The sequence below is a fragment of the Prinia subflava genome, chromosome 5 (assembly GCF_021018805.1).
Source record: "Prinia subflava isolate CZ2003 ecotype Zambia chromosome 5, Cam_Psub_1.2, whole genome shotgun sequence".
In the NCBI taxonomy this organism is placed as follows: Eukaryota; Metazoa; Chordata; class Aves; order Passeriformes; family Cisticolidae; genus Prinia; species Prinia subflava.
Window position 1 is genome coordinate 390,889 of NC_086251.1, and position 19,742 is coordinate 410,630.

Here is a 19,742-nt window from a genome sequence, read left to right on the forward strand (position 1 = left end):
CCCCATGCTAGCTTGGAGGAGTGGGATGGTGGAATTTGGGGGTGTGGGGGTGCCCCTCATTGCTCCAGGCTGGGAAGGGAGGTGGGAACAGGGATCCTGTGACTGGGGGAGGAAGGAAACCCAGGGTGTGGAGGGGAAACCACAGAGCTCACGTGGCTGTGGGCACGGGGTTGGGAAAGAGACAGAACATGATCCCAAATCCCGTGGGACGACCACGCGGAGCTGTCCCGTGTCTCCTGGGAGCCAGCAAGGACAAGCCCTTGGAAGGGACAGCGTGGCTTGGCCAGGACCTACTCCCAAGCTCCCACCTCTCCCACCCCAGCTCCCAGGCTCTCCCTTGTCCCCAAGGATTTGAGTGCTGGATTCCTGCAGAAGCCAATGTTTTATTCCACGTCCATGAGATCCCTGAGTGGCTCCACCCTGAGCCAGATCCTCTGGAGTGGGAGTGACACGGGTGCTCCTCTTTGTCCCAGCGAGGCTCCGGCAGCTCCGGCTGCAGCATTGAGGGATGGCACTGGGAAGCGCTGGGGTTTGGCACGGCCCGGGCTCCAGGCAGAAGCTGGCACACGGAGGCACAGGGATGTAGCTTGGGAATGCTGGGACATCCCTGGGATCAGCGCTCGGCAGAGAGCAGGGGCTGTGGGAGACAGGGATGAGCCCGGATCCCTCAGTCCTTCCCCACCCTCGGGACCGTGCTGGGGTGGGGCAGCTTCCCAGTTTGGCTTCCCAAATCCACCCAGCGCGTCCCGTACCTGGCGCGAGTCCGGGGAGTCGGAATCCGGGCGCTTCCAGCTGGGCCTGGCCAGGGCAGCCACCACCAGCACCCCGAAAATGAGGATGAGGAGCCCCAGGGTGTTGGCAAACACGGCCTCAGCCGGCAGGAGCTTGTACGCCGTGGTGCCGTTCTTCCTGGAGCGGGGAAGATAGGCTGGGAATGTTCTGGATGTTCCCCCCTCAAACCTTGCAGGGAAGTGTGCAGGGAGCCGCACACCTGAGGAAGTGCTCAGTTCCCTCTGCGCTGGCCACTCCCAAATCCAGCCCAAATCCTCACCCTGAGCCCCCCCTTTCCCTGTGAGGGCTCTTCCCGAGCCCCGTTTCCCTGTGAGGGCTCTTCCCGAGCCCAGTTTCCCTGTGAGGGCTCTTCCCGAGCCCCCTTTCCCTGTGAGGGCTCTTCCCAAACCCCCTTTCCCTGTGAGGGATCTTCCCAAGCGCCCTCCCCCGACTCACAGGCTGAAGAAAAGCTTCTCGTTGATTCCTGACACGCAGGAAGCCATGGACAACATGAGGATGGTGGAGCCGAAGAAAACATGGATGGGCTTGTAGAGTGCCCGGAGCCAGGTGGGAGCCCAGGGAAGCAGGAACGCTCCAAAACCTGCCACCCACTGTGGGAAGAGAAGGTGAGGGCGGAAAACTCGGGATGCCAGAGGGGTTGGGGGATCCAGGAGCGATTCCCACCTGGCAGGAGAAGAGCAGGACAGTCGCCAGCCCCATCCAGCTGTGCAGCGAGTACATGTTGGGCGTCCCTTGGGAATTATGGAAGCAGAACACGGCCGCCAGCCCCAGCACGGACAGGATGAAAGCTCCCAAAGCCAAGCTGCCGTGCAGCACCTTCCAGGGCAGCTTGGGGCCGCTCCAGGTGTTGGGAATGCGGTAAACCAGGGCGGCTGTGAGAGGGAGGAAGGTCAGGAAGGAGGCGCGCCGGGAGGCCCGCGCTGCCCGTACTCACCTGCGCCGTAGAGCACCACCAAGCCCGTCACCATCAGCACCGGGTGCCAGTTGAATGTCCGGGAGCCGCCGTCCAGGGAGAAGCCCCCGCGCCAGTGCTGGCACCAGGTGCCCACCATGGCCACGCAGAGCAACCCCAGCGTTCCCAGGAAGGCGCAGAAAGGCAGGAAGGGCACGTCCAGCATGGCCGTGGAGCGCTGGTGGCACCTGCGGGCGGGCGAGGAGGCAGCTCAGGCTCCGGATGCGGTCCCGGGGAGGAGCCACGGAAAGGGGAACCGGGACCCCCAGCAGGGCGTGAGGGGGCAGCTGCTTCCCAGCTGGGAAAGGTGACAGGGCTGGAGCTGCTTCCCAGCCAGGGAGGGTGGCACAGCTGCTTCCCAGGCTGGGAAGGGTGGCAGGGATGGATCCAGGATGGGTGGCACCTGGGGATGACTGAGGCGCCTTTTGCGGCTCTCCGACATCTCCAGGAGGAACCACGAGAAGGGGAACTGGGAACCCTGAGGGGGGGTGACCAGGGTCCAGCTGTGCCCTGGACTGGGAAGGAGGGCGGGGATGGAACGGGAGGACATGCAGAGGCGAATTCCCAGGCACGGCAGCCCAGGGAATGGCAGTGACCCAGTGTCACTTGTCACGGTCCCCCTGGCAGGAATGCGAGCGCTCTCATTTGCACGTGATTTGCATGCGCCCCAGCAATGGGTATTTCTGTCCCCTCCGGGGACGGGGGCTGTCCCAACACCTTCAAATCAGCTGCCTCACGGGACACAGAGACAGGAAAGGGGTGGAGACACGCGGCTCGATGCTTCCCCAAAATCTCGGGCACAGAGACGCACGGATCTCCCAAATCTGGGCTACTCCGTGCCACGGCTCCCCGAAATCCAGGAACACGTGGCTCCACAGCGTCCCCAAACCTGAGGCTCCCCTGGACCCGGAACACAACGCCCGGCCCTGACACCACCCCAAACCCGGACCACGCGGTCCTTGGGCCCCTCCCAGCCCCGGAGCCGCCCCCCGGCGCTGCCCACCCCGGAGCGGTACCTGGACCCCACCGCCCCCTCCTCGTCGCTTGGCGCCGCCATCTTGACGAGCGCCGCTCTGCCCGCTCATCTCTATGGTTCTCCCGCCCACCCCAACGTGCTGCCACCGAGAGGAGCGGCAGCCAGAGCGGCCCCCGCGGGTCCTCCGGCCTCCACTTCCGCCTTTCACTTCCGGCTCCGGCGGCCGTTTCCATGGGGACCAAGATGGCGGCGGCAGGTGAGCGCCCGGGGCGGGGGCACGGCGGGGACCCGCCGGGACCCCCGGGACCCGGACCCCCGGCACCCCGGGGCTTTGGGCTTATCGGGGAGACGATCCCAGGAGAGGGGACGGGGACAGGGACAGGGGGAGAGGGCGGCGAGAGGGGGCCCGGGGGTCCGCGGTGGTGGCCGTGGGAAGGGGCGGAGTGAGGCGGGGTCTGGAGCGGGAGAGAGTGACTCCTTAATCTTCATATCCAGTTCTTCCCCCCGCCCCCCCCATTTCCAACTCTTTCTTCCCTCACGTCCGTTCCTTTCTCGCTCCCGTGTCCAGCCTTTCTTCACCCCCATTTCCAGCTCTTTCCCCCCCATTTCCAGCCACTTTCCGTCCCTTTCCAGCCCCTTTTCCCCCGTCCGTCTCCATGTCTGCCCCTCAGGGAATTTAGCTCCCAGCACAGCATTTTTCCTGCCAGGACACGGGGGATCCTGTCTCCTCCGTCCCTCTCCAGCCAGGATGATCCCGGGGGCGCTGTTCCCGTGGGATTTGTGTCCCACCAGGACTGTACCTGCTCCCGTGTCCAACTATTCCCGTCTGCCTCCTCACTCCTCTCCCTGTGCCCAGAGTGGGACGTGCCCAGTCCTGCCCAGAACTGCCCATGGAGCTGGGAACAGCCAGTACCAACCGGCTTGGACACTGCTTCTGGGGACTGCACGTCTGCCTCATCCTCGTGTTTCCTCACATGGGGACTGGGGTGCATGTCAGGGGCAAGGAGGACACCAAACTGGGGGAGGAGAGGAAGACACAGCTCACTGGGTTTTCCTGGTTTCTGGGATCCATCCCAATCCCTGTGCTCCCCCTCCAGGACTGGGATATCAGGAGAGGGCCCGCTGAGCACCCCCCAGCGCCATGATCCGTTGGGAATGCTGGGGCTGAGGGCTCCAAGCCCCAGGAAGGAGGATGCTCCAGCCCAGCAACTACAGCCTGGTGCTGTTCCTGCAGTTCCTGCTGCTCTCCTACGACCTCTTTGTGAATTCCTTCTCGGAGCTGCTCCGCACGGCTCCGGCCGTGCAGCTCGTCCTCTTCATGTGAGTACAGGGGCGGTGGGGCAGCAGATCCAGGAGATCCAAGGCCCCACAATCCCTCTGTTTTCCCTGCAGCATCCAAGACATCGCCATCGTCTTCAACGTCATCATCATCTTCCTCATGTTCTTCAACACCTACGTTTTCCAGGCGGGGTTGGTGAACCTCCTCTTCCATAAATTCAAGGGAACCATCCTGCTCTCCGCAGCCTACCTGGCGCTCAGCATCTCCTTCCACGTCTGGATTATGGTAGGATGGGACAGGGATTTTTCCATGACCCCCCCGGCTTCCCACAGTCCTTTGTCGTGGTCTCCCCCTGGAAGGTGTCTCATGAAAGGTGTCCCATTCCATGACCCTATGGCTGGCATCAGGCTGGAATGGTCCTGCCCAATGCCAGCCCATTCCTTAAGGGCTGTAACCCATCAGAAAATCCTCTTTCCCTGGGAAAAGCCTGTGCTAGCAGCTCCTGGTTTTTCTGGGATTAATCCCTATACCTGGGGGCAGCCCCTTCCTTTCCCACAGCTCCGAGGGCTGTCCAGGCTCTTGGATCTGTCCTGGCAGCACCTTCCCCTTTTCTTTCCCTAGTAAACTCCTTCCTAGCTCCTTCCCAACAGAGCAATTCCCATCCCCTGGGCACCTCCTGAAGTTTCCTCCATCCTGCTGCCCTGGAGCACAGGGAATGTTTGGAGGAGTCAGGAGCCATAGCAGCTGCTCCAGTGCTGCCCACGCTGTCCAGGAAGGGGATTTGCAGGGATTTACAGGGATCTGCAGTCTGAAGCCGGAATAGGTCCGGGCTCAATGCCTAAATCCCCTGAGCTGCTTAACCTTCGGGGCAGGGGGCTTCCCAATCTTCTCCAGGTGTTACTCCTGGCTTGATGGCCCTGCGTCCTGCTCAGAACCTTTGGAATGGGGTGAAGGGTCTGGCAGGGCTCAACAAACCTGCTCCAGGGGTAATTCCCACTTGTCCAACCCCCTCAGAACCTGCGCTGGCGGGACTCCGGCCGCTTCATCTGGACTGAAGGCCTCCAGACCCTGTTCGTTTTCCAGAGGCTGGGTAAGGACTCCCAGGATCAGGGTGGGATGGATCCCGCATCCTTTGGGGGTGCAGGGGGCCCTCTCTCATCCCGAAATTCCCTGCAGCGGCCGTGCTCTACTGCTACTTCTACAAGCGGACAGCTGTGCACCTGGGAGACCCCCTCTTCTACCAGGATTCCCTCTGGCTCCGCAAGGAATTTGCTCACTTCCGTGGCTGATGGATCCCCAGAATCCCCTGGAGTCTCCCTGCACTCCACAGGCTCTGTCGGGGTCGGTTCCAGCTCATCCTTTCTCTGAGGACCAGCCCTTGGGATTTTGGCAGTCAGCGGGAAGCTCGTGGGGCGTCCCTGCATTTCAGGGCCACGGCGTTGGTTGGGACTGGAATGTTTTTAGGAACCCTAAAGGAATAAATCAGATGTGTTTTCCAGAGGCTGCCGGGTGTCTGTGCCCACCCGCTGTCACGGCTGCACTCCCAAGGGCCTTACATTGTGACCCAGCTCAGCGCTGCGCTTGCAGCCGCCAAACGGGGAATATTCCCCGTTCCGGTGTGGGATTCTTATCCCGATGGATACGAGGGGGCGTGGTGTGGAGGGACCGGGACTCGAACCCGCGCCTCAGTGTTCGGTCCTCTTACCATAGAGAGGTGCGGGTAGAGCGGCTGCGGGCGCGCCGCCAAACCATCGAGAGGCGAGGGGGATAGAGCGGCTCCGCGCCCTCAGCGCCCCCGTGCGGGCAAGCGCGGCGGCGGCGGTTCCCATGGAGATGGAAGATGGCGCCCAGGGGTGGGAGCGGGACCGGGGGGGAAACGGGGGATACGGGAGGGTACGGGGGGTACCGGGAGGAACCCGTGCTGGGAGCGGCGCTGGGAACGGGGCTGGGGTGCGGCCAAGGCGCTGCAGGGGTCCGGGGGCCGCGCTGTCGTGCCCGCCCCGCGCCCCCCCGTCATGGCCGCCCCGTGTCCCCTCAGGCCGCCATCGCTCCTCGGCTCCGCTGCAGGTCCTGCTCTTCCTCAACGGCTGGTACTGCGCCACATATTTTCTCCTGGAAGCGTTCGTGTTCGTGTACAAAGGTGAGCCTTCGCTCCAGAACTCCTCCCGATCCCGCCGGGATAGGCAGGAATATGGAGCTGAGGGCGGTGCTTTTCGTGCAGTGCTGCTCCTGCCCTATCCCGTCTCCAACTTGGTGCTGGACGTGGTGCTGCTCCTCCTCTACCTCGGCATTGAGGCCACACGCATCTTCTTCGGTGAGTCCCCTGAATTCCCGAGGCTCCACGGGGAGTGCAGAGTCCCGGGACACCCCCAAAGAACATCCCTGGATGTTCAGGTTGGAGGGGCAGGGATCAACCTGGGCTGGGGGAAGGTGTCCCTGCCATGGGAACGGGACGTTTCGTTTTCCTCCCCACCCAAACCTTTCCATGATTTCCATGATCTGATCCCAACTGTGTGTTCCACAGGCTCCAAGGGGAACCTGTGCCAGCGGAAGGTGCCGCTGTCCCTCAGCCTGGCGCTTACAGTGCCAGCAGCTGTGCTGGCCGTGTACTACCTGCTGCTCCAGACATATTCCCTGCGCCTGGAAGCGTTCCTGAGCGCCATCCTGCTCCTCTTCTATGGCCTGGAGCTGCTCCTGGGCTTCCTGGCACTGCTCTCCTTCTCCAGGTGCTGCATCCCGGGAACTGGGGGACCCGGCGCAGGAGCTGCCAGGTTGGTTTGGCGCCCACACATCCCTGTCTCTGTCCTTTTCCACAGCACGGATCCCTACTGAGGACACGGCACAGGGACACAGGGAAGCATCACCCGTGCCAGCCCCACTTCCCAGCCCTGGCAAGGGGGAGGATCCCACCTTTCCCACCGCCCATTTCCCCTGCTGCCATCTGGACACATCCCTCCCTTTCCCCACTTCCCACTTCACTCACTCCCCTCTGGACGTATCCCTCCCACCTTTCCCCCTTTCCACTCCACTTGGACTCCTCAGAGCTTGAGCCAGCTCAAGGTATGAAGAACCTTTTTTTTTTTTCTACGATCTTCCAGAATAATTCACTATTTTCCAATAAATATTTATTTTTACTTGGTGCCTGGGAATGTGGGTCCCCCTGGGAATGCTCAGGTGCTTCCAGCACCTCAGAGCCGCTTTGGGAAGCACAGGAGCCCATTGGAGGAGGAAGAGGGTGAGGGACAACGGGTGCAGAGACCTCCCCAAATCCCTCCCGTTCCCTCATTATCCCAAATCCCACCATAGGAAGGCAACAGGAGCGCTGTGTAAAAGACTGACAACGTCATCTGAGTTTATTACACAATTCCAACCTATCCAAAGACAAATCTAATCACTGCGAGCAGGAGGGGCGGCGCCTCGCCCGGGCTTCCAGGGATTTGCTCTGCAATTTGGGGGATTGTCCCCCCTCCACTATTTGGAAAGAAACTAAAAATCTGTGGCGGTAAGTAAAAAAAAAACCCGGAGCTCTCCCGCCGAGTGCTCCCACCTCGTGGGGCTTGGGAAAATTAGGGTGGCTTTTCCTGAATTTGTGTTACTTGAACTTAAAAAGACTTCCAGGGCCTGGGTTTTCCCACCCGGGGGTGATTCCAGCCCTGGAAGTCACCCGGTGTGTCCCGGCTCATCCCGACCCTCCTGGGCTCTCTCCTTGCTGGGCTCTCGAGGGGACATGAGGGGATCACAGCCTGCCCTGCCTCTCCCGCTTCCTCTAAAACAAGGAAGGCTCTGCGGGAGAGGCCAGAGCCGCCGTTTGGGTGGGAATGCTGCTGTGGGGAATGTTGGGATAGAGAGGGAGACCCCTGGCCCAGCTCCAGACCCCTTTTTCCCAGCTCCTGGAGGGTGAAGGGGCAAAGGAGGAGCGTGGCACAGTGTCCTGCCGGGGCAGTGGGGACAGGAGCGTCCCCAGGTAACCCAGAGGGTGGCACGTGGCTCCTGATCCCGGGATCGGGAGCTGTGCATCTCCAAGCCCCCAAGCTGCACAGGGAGGGCCCCGTCCCCTCCGTTCCCTCCCAGACCGGGAAAGGCTCGCAAACCTCCCTCCATGGACTAAAAGCACCATTTCTCTTTGGGTCCGAGGATCCACGGAGCAGAGCGGGATGGCCCCGGGAAGCAGCAGCGGTGCTGGGGGGGATTCCCAAGGCCACGAGGTGCGGGCGGGGGTCCCACCCAGAGGGGGCCGGGGGGGCGGGGAAGGGACCGGGATGGGGCGGAGCGGCCTCGGGCACTGCGTCCTGGTCGAGGTGAGGAGATACGAGTCCATTAAAAACCACTTCCTGCCGAATTCCTGCCAGGAGAGAGGAGAGGAATGATCGGAGCGCCCTTCCCTCGTGCCTCGCCCCTGCAGGGCATTCCCAAACCTCCCACCTGTCTCAGTGGTGCCGGTCCCTGTCTCTGTCCCTGTCCCGATGCCGCTCGTGCTCCCGGCTCCGCTCCGGGAAGTAATCCTCGTGCCGATCGTCGCTGTGGAGCAGATCCCGGTGCCGCCGGCTGCTCTCGCGGGACCGGCTGGGAGAGCGCTCCCGGGATCGGTGTCTTTTCCTGTGGGAAAAGAGGAGACAAAACCCAAGGAGTGACCCTTCAGTCGCTCACCTGCGGGGACGATCCCGTTCTCTGGAGCCACGGGGATACCTGGAGCTGCTGCTGGAGCTGCTGCTGTAGGACTTGGCCTCAATTCCATGCAGGCAATCTTTGAGGGAAGAGAGGAGGACGCGGCACCGCTCGTCGCTGGCCACGCGCGACTGCTTGATGACGGCGATGGCCGTGAGCAGCGTCTCGATGGCGTTGCTGTAATCGCCTGGGGGAGCGGAGCGGAGCGGAGCAGGGGGTCAGGAGCGGGAATCCCTCCTGGGACGCGGGACGCCAGGGACACGGGAAGTACCTGCGCTGGCGCCGGACACCGCCTTGGAGATGGCGCTGCTGGAGATGGCGCGGTTGCGGTTCATGATCTCCTCAAACTCGCCTTCGCTCACGGCCGGGATCGGCGGGCCCAGCTCCCGGCTGTCGGCACGGCGGGAGCAGGGGGTCAGCGGGATCCTCCCGGAGCCTCCCAGCCCCGTTCCCGCCCGGCTCACCTGCTGTGGTTGTAGGGAGCCATGGCCTTGCCGTAGGTGTCCGGAGGGGGTCCCAGGGCGGCGGTGGGCGGCGGGAAGAAGGCGGGGTTGAGGTGCAGGGCGGGGGGCACGGCCCCCGGCGGGGGCACTGCCAGGGGCGGGGGCAGCCGGGGCGGCGGAGGCAGCAGGTGCTGGTAGGGAATTCCGGGAGGAGGCGGAGGGACTCCGAAAGCGGAGGAGAGGGGAGGCGGGGGGGGCATGGGAGGGGGCGGCAGCCCCATGAGGGGCAGCGCGGGGGGGCGGCTGAAGAAGGGCAGGACCGAGGGGGGCTTCTCCATGCGGGCAGGGGGCAGCGCGTTCTCCGTCGGCGTGGCCCGGCCGTCCACCGCGTCCATGGAATCCCGGGAGTGGGCCCGCGGCGGCACACCTGGAAGTGGCACGGGGAAAGAGCTGTGAGGTGCAGCTGGAGGGCGTCCAGGTCTCTGAGAACTCCTGCTCCTCCTCCTCCTCCTCCTCCCACCCCTGGAGGGCAGGAGGTGCCCAGAGAGAGATCCAGCTGGCCACGGATAGCCTCCGCTTCCATGTGTTTTTCCAAGAGGGGCCCAGCTTTCCAGCAAGACCCCGCACGGTGCCCTGGGGATAGGCAGGTCACAGGGACAGGAGCCAAAAGCCACAAGGAATGGTGAGAGATCCCCAAAGGCATCCAAAGACCTGGAGAGCCTGATGGATTTGGAGAGGCTCAAGCGTGGAGGAACACTAGGGGACAGAACCCAAGTGCTGACAGCAATGGAGCTGCTGCCAGAGGAAGGAAAACTCAGCATTCCAAGAGAGACAAGAAGCCTTGCTCTATCCAAAGAGGCTTTGAGGATGAGACAGAAAGGGTGTGACAGGAGCCATGGCTCCCAGCGGTGCCAGAGGGTGCACGGGAGCTCCGCTGTGCCCTGGGGGCAGCCGGAACCCGGCCCAGGGAACACTCCCTGCTCCACCAAAACTGCAGGGCAAGTCGGGACACAGCCTAAGCACCAAGCAGCCGATCCCCTCAGGCACCGGAGCCGAAGGAAGGGAGGAAGCAACTCTGCTGGGAAAGGGGAGTTTTCCTTGCACAAAACATGCCAAGGGATCTACAACGACCAGAGCTGGCCAAGACCTCCTCGGACACGCTCCTGCCAGGACAATCCCTGCGGATCCCGTCGCATCGCTGCGGAGTGAGGCCAGGACCACCTATCGCCACTGAGGGACGCCCACGGCCAGGCCCCAGCTGGAATATTCCTCCAGTGTTGGGCACCTTACCTCCGCAGGGATGGAAAAATTCTGGAGCAGATCCAGAGAGGAGCTACTAATAGATATGGAGGGTCTTAGCTATGCTGAGAGCCTGAAGAGCTTAAGCCCATTCAGTTTGGAGAGGAGGAGGAGGAGGCTACGAGGGATCTTCGCAGTGTGGGAGCACCTAAAAGGGGATCATAAAGACTCGGGTCAGGAGCTAATCCGGCTCAGGAACGGGAAAAACAACCCCCAGACGCTCCTGGCAGGGTCTCCCCCCATCCCGAGGGGCTCGCTGGGCTGGGCCTGGCAGCTGATCCGGGGGGGATTTGGGATGTGTGTGAGGTGGAGCCCCCCGCCCGCGTCACGCCGGCGCCGCACTCACGTTTGCGAGCCTGAGCCTCGAACTGCGACAGGTTCTGCCGGGTCGCCAGCCTCACCTCCACCTTGTCTCCGTTCAGGATCTTTCCGGGAAGCAGCTCCAGGAGTTTATGGACCGAGTTCTCGGAGGCGACCACCACCTCCGCGTACCTGCGTGGGAGAGAGGGAGGTTGAGTCCTGAACCTGCTGCAGAGACCCTCCTCTTGATCCCATCCCGCTGTTCCATGCCCCCTCCTCACTTTTCCGTACTCTTTGGGACGCTCCACGAATTCCCTGTGCCAGGCAGGAAAAGTGCCTCGGCTGCTCCCTCACCCTCCACATGGCTCCCGCCATTCCCACCCGAAATTCCACTGGCTCTCACCCCTTGGACTGGCCATTGGCTCGGTTCTCTGCGAACTTCAGCTCCACCACGTCGTAGACTCCGATGGAGCGGATGGTCTGGATCAGCTGCTGGTCAGTCGTCCACTGAGGGCAGAGGGAACAGGCTGGTGTCCGTGTCTGTCTCCAGTGTCCCCCACCCACCTGAGGAATGTCACCCCCAGGCTCCCTCTGGGAGCTTAAAATCATGCAGAACAAGCCTTGGGAATGGATAACAGAGACAAATTTTCCAGGCAAGACAGAGCCTTCCCGAAACTGTCCCTGCATCCGTGAGCAGGAGAAGGCGACTCGGGAGCAGCACCCCAAAGTCACGGCTTCCAAGGGACATCAGGGGATACCCCAGCCCAGAAGCTCCTCAGGGACACAAACCCCTTTTCCCTGAGGATCACAAGGCCAAGCCCAGCTCAGGATTGAGGAGAAGTAGGCCCCTCAAAATCCCTGCCACTCCCCTAGAGAGCCCAGCAGCCCCTCTGAGGTTCCCCAGGGATCCCAAATTTCCCAGGAAGACGAGCTCACCCAGGAGAAGCTCCCGACGTAGACGGCGGCCCTCTTGTTCCGGAGCCCGCTGTAGGTGTACAGGATGGCCGGGGGTTTGCTGTTGGGCTTGGGAGATGGCTCCTGGCGGATCTCCGGAGGCGCTTCCGAGCTGCTGGAACGCTTTTCCTGGGGCTGGGAGCTGGCTGCTAACACGTCGTCGTAGAGATCCATCTGGTCAGCATTACTGAACTCCGGGTCCTGCCGGGAAAACATCATGAGATCCTGGCTTGGGAAGGGCTTGGGAAGCCTTCTTAGCCGTTTCCAAACCTGCTGTCCCAATTCCCAAGCGGAATTTCCAAGCCCAGTCCAAAGGTTTAAGGAGCGAATTGCTTGGTTTGGGTCTGTGCAGAGCTGGGAATTACAGCCACCCCTTGCCTGGGCAATCCCAAAAAACAGGATGATGGGCTCTGATTTCACAGAATCATGGAACAGTTGGGGTTGGAGTAAGGACCTTAAGGATCATCCCATCCCACCCCCTGCCACGGGACACCTTCTGCTATCCCAGGTTGCTCCAAGCCCTGTCCAACCTGGCCTGGAACACTTCCAGGGATGGAGCAGCCAGAGTTTCCCTGGGAAATCCATTCCAGGGCCTCACCATCCTCACAGGGAAAAAATTCTTCCCAATATCTCATCTAAACTGCCACTGAGCTCCAGCACATTCCAAGGACCAGCCCACATGGATCCACAAAACAGGACAAGACCCTGCTGCTGCCACCAGGAAGAAATTCCCAATTTGGAGGGCAAGAATTCAGCAGTGGAAAACCAAATGGTCTCCAGGGATGAGCCTCTCACTCCTTGGCAACACATGGTTCCCAAAAATCCAACTTGGGAACTGCATACCCCACTCAAACCATGCCCAGCACCCTGAACTTGGTCATTTATAAGAAAAAACCCCTTTTTAGGGTAGGAGCTCCCACATGTTGGATTTGCCCCCTTGGCAGAGGAAGCTCAGGAAGCTCCAGAGCTGGGAATTCCAGTGTGCCCTGGAGCTGCCTCCCAATTCCCACTATGTCACGGGCTATATTTAATTTGGAGTGTCCAGCAAGTGCTGTGTTTCCTATGGATCCCAGTTCCTCATCCAGGTTGTGCCGAGTGTTTCATCCCACAAAATAACTCCAGGAGGGTCCATCCTGGTGTGCCACAAAAAACCACACGTTCTGCTCCCAGATTTTCAATTCCAGGCAGTTTGGACAATGTTTTCTGCAGGAGACAGTTTGAGGGTCAGGGAATTGCAAACATTCCATTGGGAGCTGCACAGAGAAGGATGCTCAGCACACAGCTTTCCACGGATCGTGAAAGTCCAGGAATCCAAAAATCCAACCATTTTACCTCTCCCAGAACTTCTGCATCCAGCTCTTTCCCTGGAGCTCATGAAAGAAGGATCTGAAAAGGGAGCTGCAGTTTTGTGTTCAATCCTCAAAAAAAGCTCAAGTGTTTGGTGAATCCAACTCCCACGCTCCCACCTCCACCAGGAGCCTTTGGACACAGCCCAAGGCTGGAAGATTCCCGCCTGGAAGTTTCAGAAAGTCAAGACCAAAAATAGGAAGGAGGGGCTAGAGGAGGAATCCCTTGGAATCCCTCAGTTCTGCTACTTAGGAGCTGCTTCAAGCTGGGAGATTTTAGGGATTCTCCTGCTCCCAATCCACGCTGAGTTGAGGTGCACAGCGATGGAGATGGGCACCGTTAGTGAGAATCACCACGTGGGAATGTGGGATTTGGAATTACACTGGCATCCCTGGAGGGCCACAGGGACACCACAGCACCTCCCCACTGCTTTGATCCTGGCACGGATGAATTCCAGGTTTCCTCCTGCCACACATCCCAAAGGGAATGACATGCTGGAGTCACTGGCCTGGGTCATCATTCCAGCTTTGATAATCCTCCATCCACTTGATCTTCCTAGGAGATTCCGTGGGATATTCTCACCCAATGATGAGAGGAAGCTTCTCTTGATCACTCCAGGAGCTCATAAGAATTCCTTTCTCCATGGTGATTCCTTCCTCCGGGTGCTTTGCTTCCAGTTTCCATGACTTTTCCTCTTGCCAACTTCCCTCCACAGGCTTTCCAAGGCAGTTTTTAATTTTCCAACATCTGCCTTCACGCTTGGTTTCCCATATTCATCAACTCCCTAAAATCTGTTTCTCCGACACCCCCTTCCTTCATCATTTCCTCCTGTGAATCCCAGATATTCCTGGGATGGGACAAGTGGCACAGGAACAGTGAGTTCCCTCACAGCTTCCCAGCCTGGGTGATCCCATGGATTTGGCTTCTGGTATCCCCTCACTGTGTAATTCCCTGGAAGTGCCCCTTCCAGCTGGGATTTCTCATTTTTCCAGCCAGGACACAGCTAAGCCCTTAAATCCCAAACATTCCGTGACCAGCCACGTGTCACAACCCGCAGGGAAACCCTTTAATCACAGCTGGAGATTTAGGAATGATCGGGAATGAGCCTTCCCTTTTCCCAGATGGAAGCTGCATCTTCCACCAGGATGAGCTGCAAGGCACAGGGATCTCTTCCCAAAAAACAAAGAGGGGGGGATCTGCACCCCCATCCCAGCCCTCACCTGGGTGAACTCCTCGTCGGCGTAGATGTCAATCAGATCCACTCCCTCGGACATATTTCCAGAGGCGGGAAAAGCGGGAGCCCGGGCTGGGACCGGGCGGAGCCAGGACACGGGAGGTGCTCTGGGAAGGGGGCAGGGGGTCATGGAGGCCTGGAGGACACGCTGGGGGCGTCCCCCCACATCCCCGTGTTCCCCCAAATCCCCTTTCCTCACCCCACTCCCCGTGTCCCCCTAAGTCCCCTCGTCCCTCCAAACACCTGTGCCCCCCTCATTCCCTTGCACCCCCTAAATCCCCTCTGCCTCTCAAATCTCATGAGCTCCCAAAATCCTTGTTCCCCCTAAATCCCCGTGTTCCCCCAAATCCCCGTGCCCCCCTAAATCCCCGTGCCCCCCTAAATCCCCGTGTCCCCCTCAATCCCCTCTGCCCCCACAAACCCCATTTCCTTCCAAATCCCGCGCCCCCCCAAATCCTTCTGTCCCTCCCTATCCTGTCTCTCCCCCCCAATCCCTGTTTCCCCCCAAATTCCCTCTGCCCCCCACGATCCCCCACTGCCCCCCCCGCTCTCCGCGCCGCCCCGTCCCCGCCATCTGCGGCCCTGCGGAGCGGCGAGGGCCGAGCTGGGGGGTTTGTGGGCAGGCGGGACGCGAGGGGAGGGGGCGGCGGGTCGCGATATGTCGCGATAGGTCGCGCCCCCCGCCCCGGGCCCCCCCCTCCCCCGATCCCAGCCCCGCGCGCGCCGCCCGCGCTCACCGCCAGCGCCGCCGCGCCCACTTCCGGGCGTAGCCACGCCCACTTCCGGCACACCCCGCCCCGCCCCCGAGGGTCGGGAGGGGGCGTGGCCTGAGCGGCGCGCGGCAAAGATGGCGGCGGCCAGGGTTCGGGGGGAAGGGGGGAAACTGGGAGGGCAGAGGGAAGGGGAGGGGGTCAGAGGGGAGGGAGAGCGGAAAAAACAGGTTAAAGTGGGAGGAAAAGGGTAAAAAGGGGGGGAAGAGGGGAAAGAGAGGGGAAAATGTGGGGAAGGGAAAAGAAAGGAGAAATGGGAAAGGGAAAAAAGGGGAGGAAGGGAGGGAAAGGGGAGAGAGAGGGGGAAGGAAAAGGAGGGGAAAGGCAGGATGGGAGGAAAATTATCGGGGAGAAAAAGAGGAGGAGAATGGGCAGACAGAAGAGGATTTTGAGAGGAAAAGGGGCGTCTGGGGGATTTATGGGGTGTGGGCAGCGGGGTTTGGGGGGTGGGATTGGGAACCGTGTCCAGCAGGATTTGGGGAGGTCCCTGCGTGCAGGGACTCCCCGGCCTGACATCCCCGTGCTTTCCCTGTTCCCTCCAGCTCTGCTCCCTGCGCCGGCATCTCCTGCGGCCGCTGATGCCACAGCGCGGCTACCGGGGGGACTCCCCCTCGGATTCCGGGAAGGACGTGCTGGAGATCCCGCTGCCCCCCTGGGAGGAGCGCCCGGACGAGCCGCTGGACACCAAGAGAGCCCGGCTGCTGTACGAGAGCAGGAAAAGGGGGATGCTGGAGAACTGCATCCTGCTCAGGTGGGCTTGGCTCTGATTGTTCCTGGTGCTTTCGTTTAGAGGGAAGAGTTTACTGAGGTAGTGCAAAAATCCTTGGGATAAGTTGCTCCAAGATCTTGCTGGTCCAGGATCCAAGGATGGAGTAGAGCTGGGAGAGCTCAGTGAGCCACAATCCTTTGGGAAGGATGTATGTAAATTGTGGGATGTGTGAACTCGAGGCTGGTTGAATTTTGGGATTGAAGAAAAGATTAGAGACATAGAGGTGTGGAATTCTGGAATGGTTTAGGTGGGAGAGGATCTTAAGGACACCCAGGTTGCTCCAAGCCCTATCCAACCTGGCTTGGAAACTTCCAGGGATAGGGCAGCCACAGCTTCTCTGGGAAATCCATTCCAGGGCCCCACCACCCTGTCAGGAAAGAATCTCTTCCCAGTGTCTCACGTGAACCAGCACATGGAATCCTGGAATGGTTTGGAATGGAAGGGACTTAAGGATCATCCAGTCTCATCCCCTGCCGTGGGCAGGCCCGCCTTCCACCAGCCCAGGTTGCTCCAAGCCCTTTTCCAGCCTGGTTAAGGGGATTCCAGGGGTGGAGATTCCACAGCTTCTCTGGGAATGCTGTGCTGGTGTTTTCCCACCCGCCGGGGTGAAGGAGAGCAGGCTGTGGGGTCCGTGTTTTCCAGGATCACGTCGAGCTGGCTCTTCCTTCATCTCCTGCTCATCCTGATCCATCCCTCTCCAGCCTCTTTGCCAAGGAGAACCTGGCACGGATGAGCGAGGAGCAGCTGAACCGCTATGACCGCCTCATCAACGAGCCCAGTAACGACTGGGACATTTATTACTGGGCCACCGGTACGCCTGGGACACCGGGACGGGCCCCCGGGACACCGGGATGTGGCATCCCACACATCCCAAATCAGCAGGGAGCTGAGCTTTCCCCGTTTTCCCCTCAGAAGCGAAGCCGACGCCGGCGGAATTCGACACCGACGTGATGGCCATGCTGAGGGAGTTTGCCAAAAACAGGAACAGGGAGCAGAGGCTCCGGCAGCCGGACCTGGAATATCTGTTTGAGCCACCACGCTGAGGGAGGGGATGGCCCTGTCCACATTCCCTGGAGTGGAGGGACACGAGGCTCTGGACTGGTGTTTCCACCTTCCCTGTGGTTTTCCTCCTCTTCCAGCAGCCTTTGGACATTTTGGAATGCTGAATAAAGCCGTGGCTACTGGCCCTGCCTGGCTGCTGGCCCTGCCCCTCTCCTGCTCTGTGACATCGGGGTCGGGCCCTCGGGGACATTCCCAGCACATCCCACCTCACTGATATTCCCAATTCCCGTCTGCCCGTTTTCCCAGGACCCCCACGAGGTGACCCCACCCTGGGGCAGGGTGGGGACATTCCCAGTGCCTGGGTTGTCCCCGTTGTCACGGTTACCGGGAGACAGGGTCGCATTCCACGGGCACATTCCGCAGCTGGGAATGCCCCCCGCCCCTCCAGCCATGGCGTAGGGCCGCACCTCAGGGCATTCCCGGCGCCAGGGGGCCGTTCCCGCAGGCAGGATGCCGTCCCTGCCGCAGGACTCGCCCGCCGCGGCGCTGGGGACCGGGTTCCCCATGGTGAGAGGTCCCCCCTCGGAGCTCGTGGGCTTTTACACCACCACCTACGAGGCGGCCTACGGGAGGAGACCCTCGGGGTCACCCCCACAGCTCCAGGGGGGCCGCGTCATGGGGGTCCAGCCCCCCGGCGCCAGGAGCGTGCGCCCCCTCCTCGGCGCCCACACCGGCTCGGGGTACGTCACCAACAACCACTCGGCACTCTCGTCCCTCCTCAGACCGCACGTGGAGCGGTAGGTCCCTGCTCCGGGAATCCGGGGGAGGGGGAATGCTTTGGGATAGCCCCGTGACAGCCGGTCCCGCCACAGCCAGGACACTGACGTGTCCACCACCTCCGAGGACTTCAAGCTCTTCGGGCACCCGGAATTCCAGAGGATGCTGCCCCAGCACGTGTATGAGCCGGAGTGTCGGTATCCCACCGGCTTCTCCTTTTCCCGCCTCCGTTTCGGGGAGGTGAGGGCCCCAAACTCGTCCAGGGAACACGGCACCTGGAGCTGCTGCAACAGTCCTGCCCAGCCAGGTAGGATTTGGGGTCCTGGGAATCCCAGGGAAAGCTCCATCCTTAGTGGGAGGGCTTTGGGGTGTTGAGATCCTCCCAGGGAATGCTCCATTCCCAGGAGATTCTGGGGTCTTGGGGATCCAGGGGAAAGCTCTGCCCTTATGAGGATTTTTGGATGTCAGGATTCCCAGGAATCCTCCAACTGCAGGAGGGTTGGGGGCTCTGAGGGTTCCAGGTCCAGTTCCAGGAAGTTTTGGTGGTCCCAGAGCCACATCCAGCTCTAGGCATTTTGGGGTATCAGTGTCCCTGCAGCCAAGTCAGACCTCAGGAGGATTTGGGAGTGTTGGAGACCCCCTGCCTGTCCCCAAACACAGCGGGACAGGTGTCTCCAGGCAGTGCCAGGCCTGGGGACACTGGGGACATCCCTGCTCCATCTGTTCCCACAGGTGTCCCACAGAGGGCAGCGGAGCTGTCGGGATTCACCGGGACCACCCCGAGGAGCGACCTCAGCCTGCCGGAGCAGCCCGTGAGCGCCGTCCCCAGCGTGTGCCCTGTCCCCCCACCCCTCAGCACCCCGGGGGACGTTTATCCTCCCTCACAACTTGACGGTGGTGGTGGTGGTCAGATGGATTCCTTTCCTGCTATACGCAGCACTGTAAGCAAAGGTGTGGGGTGGCAAGGGCAGGGGACATCCTGTCCCAGTGCTCCCAGTGGGCTCTGAGGCAGCGCGAGATGCCTGGGAATGGGAATGAACAGGATCTCATCCCTGTGTCCCCAGCCTGCCATGGGCCACCCTGCCCCCTTTGCGCCCCCAGAGCTCCAGGTGGGACCCAGGGGAGTCACTGCTGAGAAGGTGGGTGCAGCCATGTCCCCTGTCCCCACCCCTTTTCCAAAGGAAGCACGCTCCCAACCCTCTCCATTCCTCAGGAGCCATTGGCATACAGCACTGTGCACAACCAGTACCTGAACGAGCTCTCGCCGATGGCCCCAACAGCACCAGGTGAGTTTGGGGGGGATTGCAGCCCCCAGGGGGAGTGGGCACCCCCCTCACCAATCCCTCCTGCATTTTCCAGGCTGGTGGACTCCAATCACGTGGGCGCCGAGATCCGTGGAGGGCATCCAGATCCCATCTCCCAGCGGCTTCAGCACCAACAACCGCCCCACCAACCTGTGGCGCATCGATGATCCCCCGACGTGACCCCCCTAAAAAGGTGCTGCTGCATCCCGGGAATCCCATCCTCGGCTTTCCCAAATCCCCGTGGGAGGAATAAAGACCCTGCGCGATGCCGTTGGATTACCCCCTCGTTCTGGGAGTGTGCTGCGTCCCAAAGGCTGGTAGGAGGGTTTTGGATGGTCGGGGGGTGTCACCTGGCCAGCTGCCGCTGGAGGGCTGTATGAGCCTGGCTTTCCAGCTTTCCGAGCCAGCTTTGGGATGACACAGCTGATTTGCAGCAGGGAAATCCAAGCAGGGCTGTGGTGGGAAGCAGGAGGGTGAGGAGGAGGGAGGACCCTGCAGGGTGGGCAACCATGGCACGGGGGGCACTTGGAGAGGCTTCATCCATATCTTCCCTAGCCATGGGGAAGGGGATTTGTGCCCCAAGGAGTGGCTCCCTGCAGGGTCCCAGGGGATGTGAGGAATCACAGAGGGACTGCCCCCCCAGTTTAAGGACTCTCACCCAGTTAAGGCATCCACACGGAGCTCAGGGATCCCTCCCACCAGTTTAGGGATCCCCACCCAGCCCAGGGACCCCACACTCAGTTGAGGGCCCCACACCCAGTTCAGGGTGAGGACGCCGATGCCAGGCTGCCGGCAAAGGGCTGGGAATGCTGGGCTGCGAGGGGGTGCTGCCCTGTTTGGGGACAGAGCCCGGACAGGTAGGGCGGGAACGGGGCCGGG

The 19,742-nt window shown here is 61.3% G+C and overlaps 6 protein-coding genes across 11 annotated transcripts; 4 read left to right on the forward strand and 2 right to left on the reverse strand.

The window, feature by feature from the left end:
• Positions 1 to 363: 363 nt before the first annotated feature.
• LOC134550722 (lysosomal membrane ascorbate-dependent ferrireductase CYB561A3) lies at positions 364 to 3,693 on the reverse strand. Of its 2 annotated transcripts, none has more exons than XM_063397472.1 (6): positions 3,521 to 3,693; positions 1,727 to 1,932; positions 1,456 to 1,664; positions 1,228 to 1,382; positions 753 to 909; positions 364 to 637 (listed from the first exon to the last, which is right to left on the reverse strand). In XM_063397472.1, the coding sequence occupies exons 1-6, from the start codon at positions 3,676 to 3,678 to the stop codon at positions 614 to 616; spliced, it is 909 nt and encodes a 302-aa protein (XP_063253542.1). In that variant the 5' UTR covers positions 3,679 to 3,693; the 3' UTR covers positions 364 to 613. The 2 variants fall into 2 exon arrangements, with proteins under 2 accessions (XP_063253542.1, XP_063253543.1); XM_063397473.1 differs by lacking the exon at positions 3,521 to 3,693 and adding an exon at positions 2,761 to 2,914.
• Positions 2,844 to 5,500, forward strand: TMEM138 (transmembrane protein 138). Its single transcript, XM_063397480.1, has 5 exons — positions 2,844 to 2,976; positions 3,818 to 4,040; positions 4,113 to 4,284; positions 5,014 to 5,089; positions 5,176 to 5,500. Exons 2-5 carry the CDS (start codon positions 3,913 to 3,915, stop codon positions 5,286 to 5,288), a joined length of 489 nt encoding a protein of 162 aa, XP_063253550.1. The 5' UTR covers positions 2,844 to 2,976; positions 3,818 to 3,912; the 3' UTR covers positions 5,289 to 5,500.
• A 140-nt stretch (positions 5,501 to 5,640) lies between these two features.
• On the forward strand, positions 5,641 to 15,691 carry TMEM216 (transmembrane protein 216). 4 transcript variants are annotated; one of them, XR_010080402.1, is made up of 6 exons: positions 5,641 to 5,852; positions 6,038 to 6,139; positions 6,221 to 6,313; positions 6,524 to 6,770; positions 7,306 to 7,501; positions 15,554 to 15,691. XR_010080402.1 is itself a non-coding variant. In XM_063397477.1 (5 exons), the coding sequence occupies exons 1-5, from the start codon at positions 5,840 to 5,842 to the stop codon at positions 7,388 to 7,390; spliced, it is 540 nt and encodes a 179-aa protein (XP_063253547.1). In that variant the 5' UTR covers positions 5,641 to 5,839; the 3' UTR covers positions 7,391 to 7,854. The 4 variants fall into 4 exon arrangements, 2 of the variants coding, with proteins under 2 accessions (XP_063253547.1, XP_063253549.1); XR_010080403.1 differs by lacking the exon at positions 15,554 to 15,691 and adding an exon at positions 6,816 to 7,059 and having other exon boundaries at positions 6,524 to 6,725; positions 7,306 to 7,854; XM_063397477.1 differs by lacking the exon at positions 15,554 to 15,691 and having other exon boundaries at positions 7,306 to 7,854.
• Positions 7,327 to 15,050, reverse strand: CPSF7 (cleavage and polyadenylation specific factor 7). Of its 2 annotated transcripts, XM_063397466.1 has the most exons (10): positions 14,979 to 15,050; positions 14,228 to 14,348; positions 11,643 to 11,861; positions 11,110 to 11,213; positions 10,753 to 10,898; positions 9,129 to 9,534; positions 8,936 to 9,054; positions 8,686 to 8,851; positions 8,422 to 8,595; positions 7,327 to 8,341 (listed from the first exon to the last, which is right to left on the reverse strand). In XM_063397466.1, exons 2-9 carry the CDS (start codon positions 14,279 to 14,281, stop codon positions 8,427 to 8,429), a joined length of 1,383 nt encoding a protein of 460 aa, XP_063253536.1. In that variant the 5' UTR covers positions 14,282 to 14,348; positions 14,979 to 15,050; the 3' UTR covers positions 7,327 to 8,341; positions 8,422 to 8,426. The 2 variants fall into 2 exon arrangements, with proteins under 2 accessions (XP_063253536.1, XP_063253535.1); XM_063397465.1 differs by lacking the exon at positions 14,979 to 15,050 and having other exon boundaries at positions 14,228 to 14,434.
• On the forward strand, positions 15,017 to 16,981 carry SDHAF2 (succinate dehydrogenase complex assembly factor 2). The gene is made up of 4 exons (XM_063397481.1): positions 15,017 to 15,103; positions 15,554 to 15,762; positions 16,482 to 16,591; positions 16,693 to 16,981. The coding sequence occupies exons 1-4, from the start codon at positions 15,089 to 15,091 to the stop codon at positions 16,821 to 16,823; spliced, it is 465 nt and encodes a 154-aa protein (XP_063253551.1). The 5' UTR covers positions 15,017 to 15,088; the 3' UTR covers positions 16,824 to 16,981.
• A 144-nt stretch (positions 16,982 to 17,125) lies between these two features.
• On the forward strand, positions 17,126 to 19,582 carry LOC134550721 (uncharacterized). The gene is made up of 6 exons (XM_063397471.1): positions 17,126 to 17,579; positions 17,655 to 17,866; positions 18,292 to 18,500; positions 18,624 to 18,698; positions 18,773 to 18,845; positions 18,919 to 19,582. The coding sequence occupies exons 1-6, from the start codon at positions 17,293 to 17,295 to the stop codon at positions 19,041 to 19,043; spliced, it is 981 nt and encodes a 326-aa protein (XP_063253541.1). The 5' UTR covers positions 17,126 to 17,292; the 3' UTR covers positions 19,044 to 19,582.
• The last annotated feature ends 160 nt before the right edge of the window (positions 19,583 to 19,742 follow it).

Bases quoted from the DNA above. Each gene is read 5' to 3' on its own strand.
- LOC134550722 (XM_063397472.1), bottom strand. From the start codon at position 3,678: ATGAGGCAGACGTGCAGTCCCCAGAAGCAGTGTCCAAGCCGGTTGGTA. The intron at 1,665-1,726 runs GTGAGTACGGGC...TCCCTCTCACAG, and splicing joins GGTGGTGCTCTACGGCGCAG to CCGCCCTGGTTTACCGCATT. The intron at 910-1,227 runs GTGAGTCGGGGG...TCCCCGCTCCAG, and splicing joins GAGAAGCTTTTCTTCAGCCT to GAAGAACGGCACCACGGCGT.
- TMEM138 (XM_063397480.1), top strand. From the start codon at position 3,913: ATGCTCCAGCCCAGCAACTACAGCCTGGTGCTGTTCCTGCAGTTCCTG. The intron at 4,041-4,112 runs GTGAGTACAGGG...TTTTCCCTGCAG, and splicing joins GTGCAGCTCGTCCTCTTCAT to CATCCAAGACATCGCCATCG. The intron at 4,285-5,013 runs GTAGGATGGGAC...CAACCCCCTCAG, and splicing joins CCTTCCACGTCTGGATTATG to AACCTGCGCTGGCGGGACTC.
- TMEM216 (XM_063397477.1), top strand. The intron at 6,140-6,220 runs GTGAGCCTTCGC...CTTTTCGTGCAG, and splicing joins GTTCGTGTTCGTGTACAAAG to TGCTGCTCCTGCCCTATCCC. The intron at 6,771-7,305 runs GTTGGTTTGGCG...ATCCCACCATAG, and splicing joins CCCGGCGCAGGAGCTGCCAG to GAAGGCAACAGGAGCGCTGT.
- CPSF7 (XM_063397465.1), bottom strand. From the start codon at position 14,371: ATGACCCCCTGCCCCCTTCCCAGAGCACCTCCCGTGTCCTGGCTCCGC. The intron at 11,862-14,227 runs GTGAGGGCTGGG...TTTTCCCGGCAG, and splicing joins CCGACGAGGAGTTCACCCAG to GACCCGGAGTTCAGTAATGC. The intron at 11,214-11,642 runs GTGAGCTCGTCT...CTCTGCCCTCAG, and splicing joins ACGTCGGGAGCTTCTCCTGG to TGGACGACTGACCAGCAGCT.
- SDHAF2 (XM_063397481.1), top strand. The intron at 15,763-16,481 runs GTGGGCTTGGCT...ATCCCTCTCCAG, and splicing joins GAGAACTGCATCCTGCTCAG to CCTCTTTGCCAAGGAGAACC. The intron at 16,592-16,692 runs GTACGCCTGGGA...TTTTCCCCTCAG, and splicing joins CATTTATTACTGGGCCACCG to AAGCGAAGCCGACGCCGGCG.
- LOC134550721 (XM_063397471.1), top strand. From the start codon at position 17,293: ATGCCGTCCCTGCCGCAGGACTCGCCCGCCGCGGCGCTGGGGACCGGG. The intron at 17,867-18,291 runs GTAGGATTTGGG...CTGTTCCCACAG, and splicing joins CAACAGTCCTGCCCAGCCAG to GTGTCCCACAGAGGGCAGCG. The intron at 18,846-18,918 runs GTGAGTTTGGGG...TGCATTTTCCAG, and splicing joins GATGGCCCCAACAGCACCAG to GCTGGTGGACTCCAATCACG.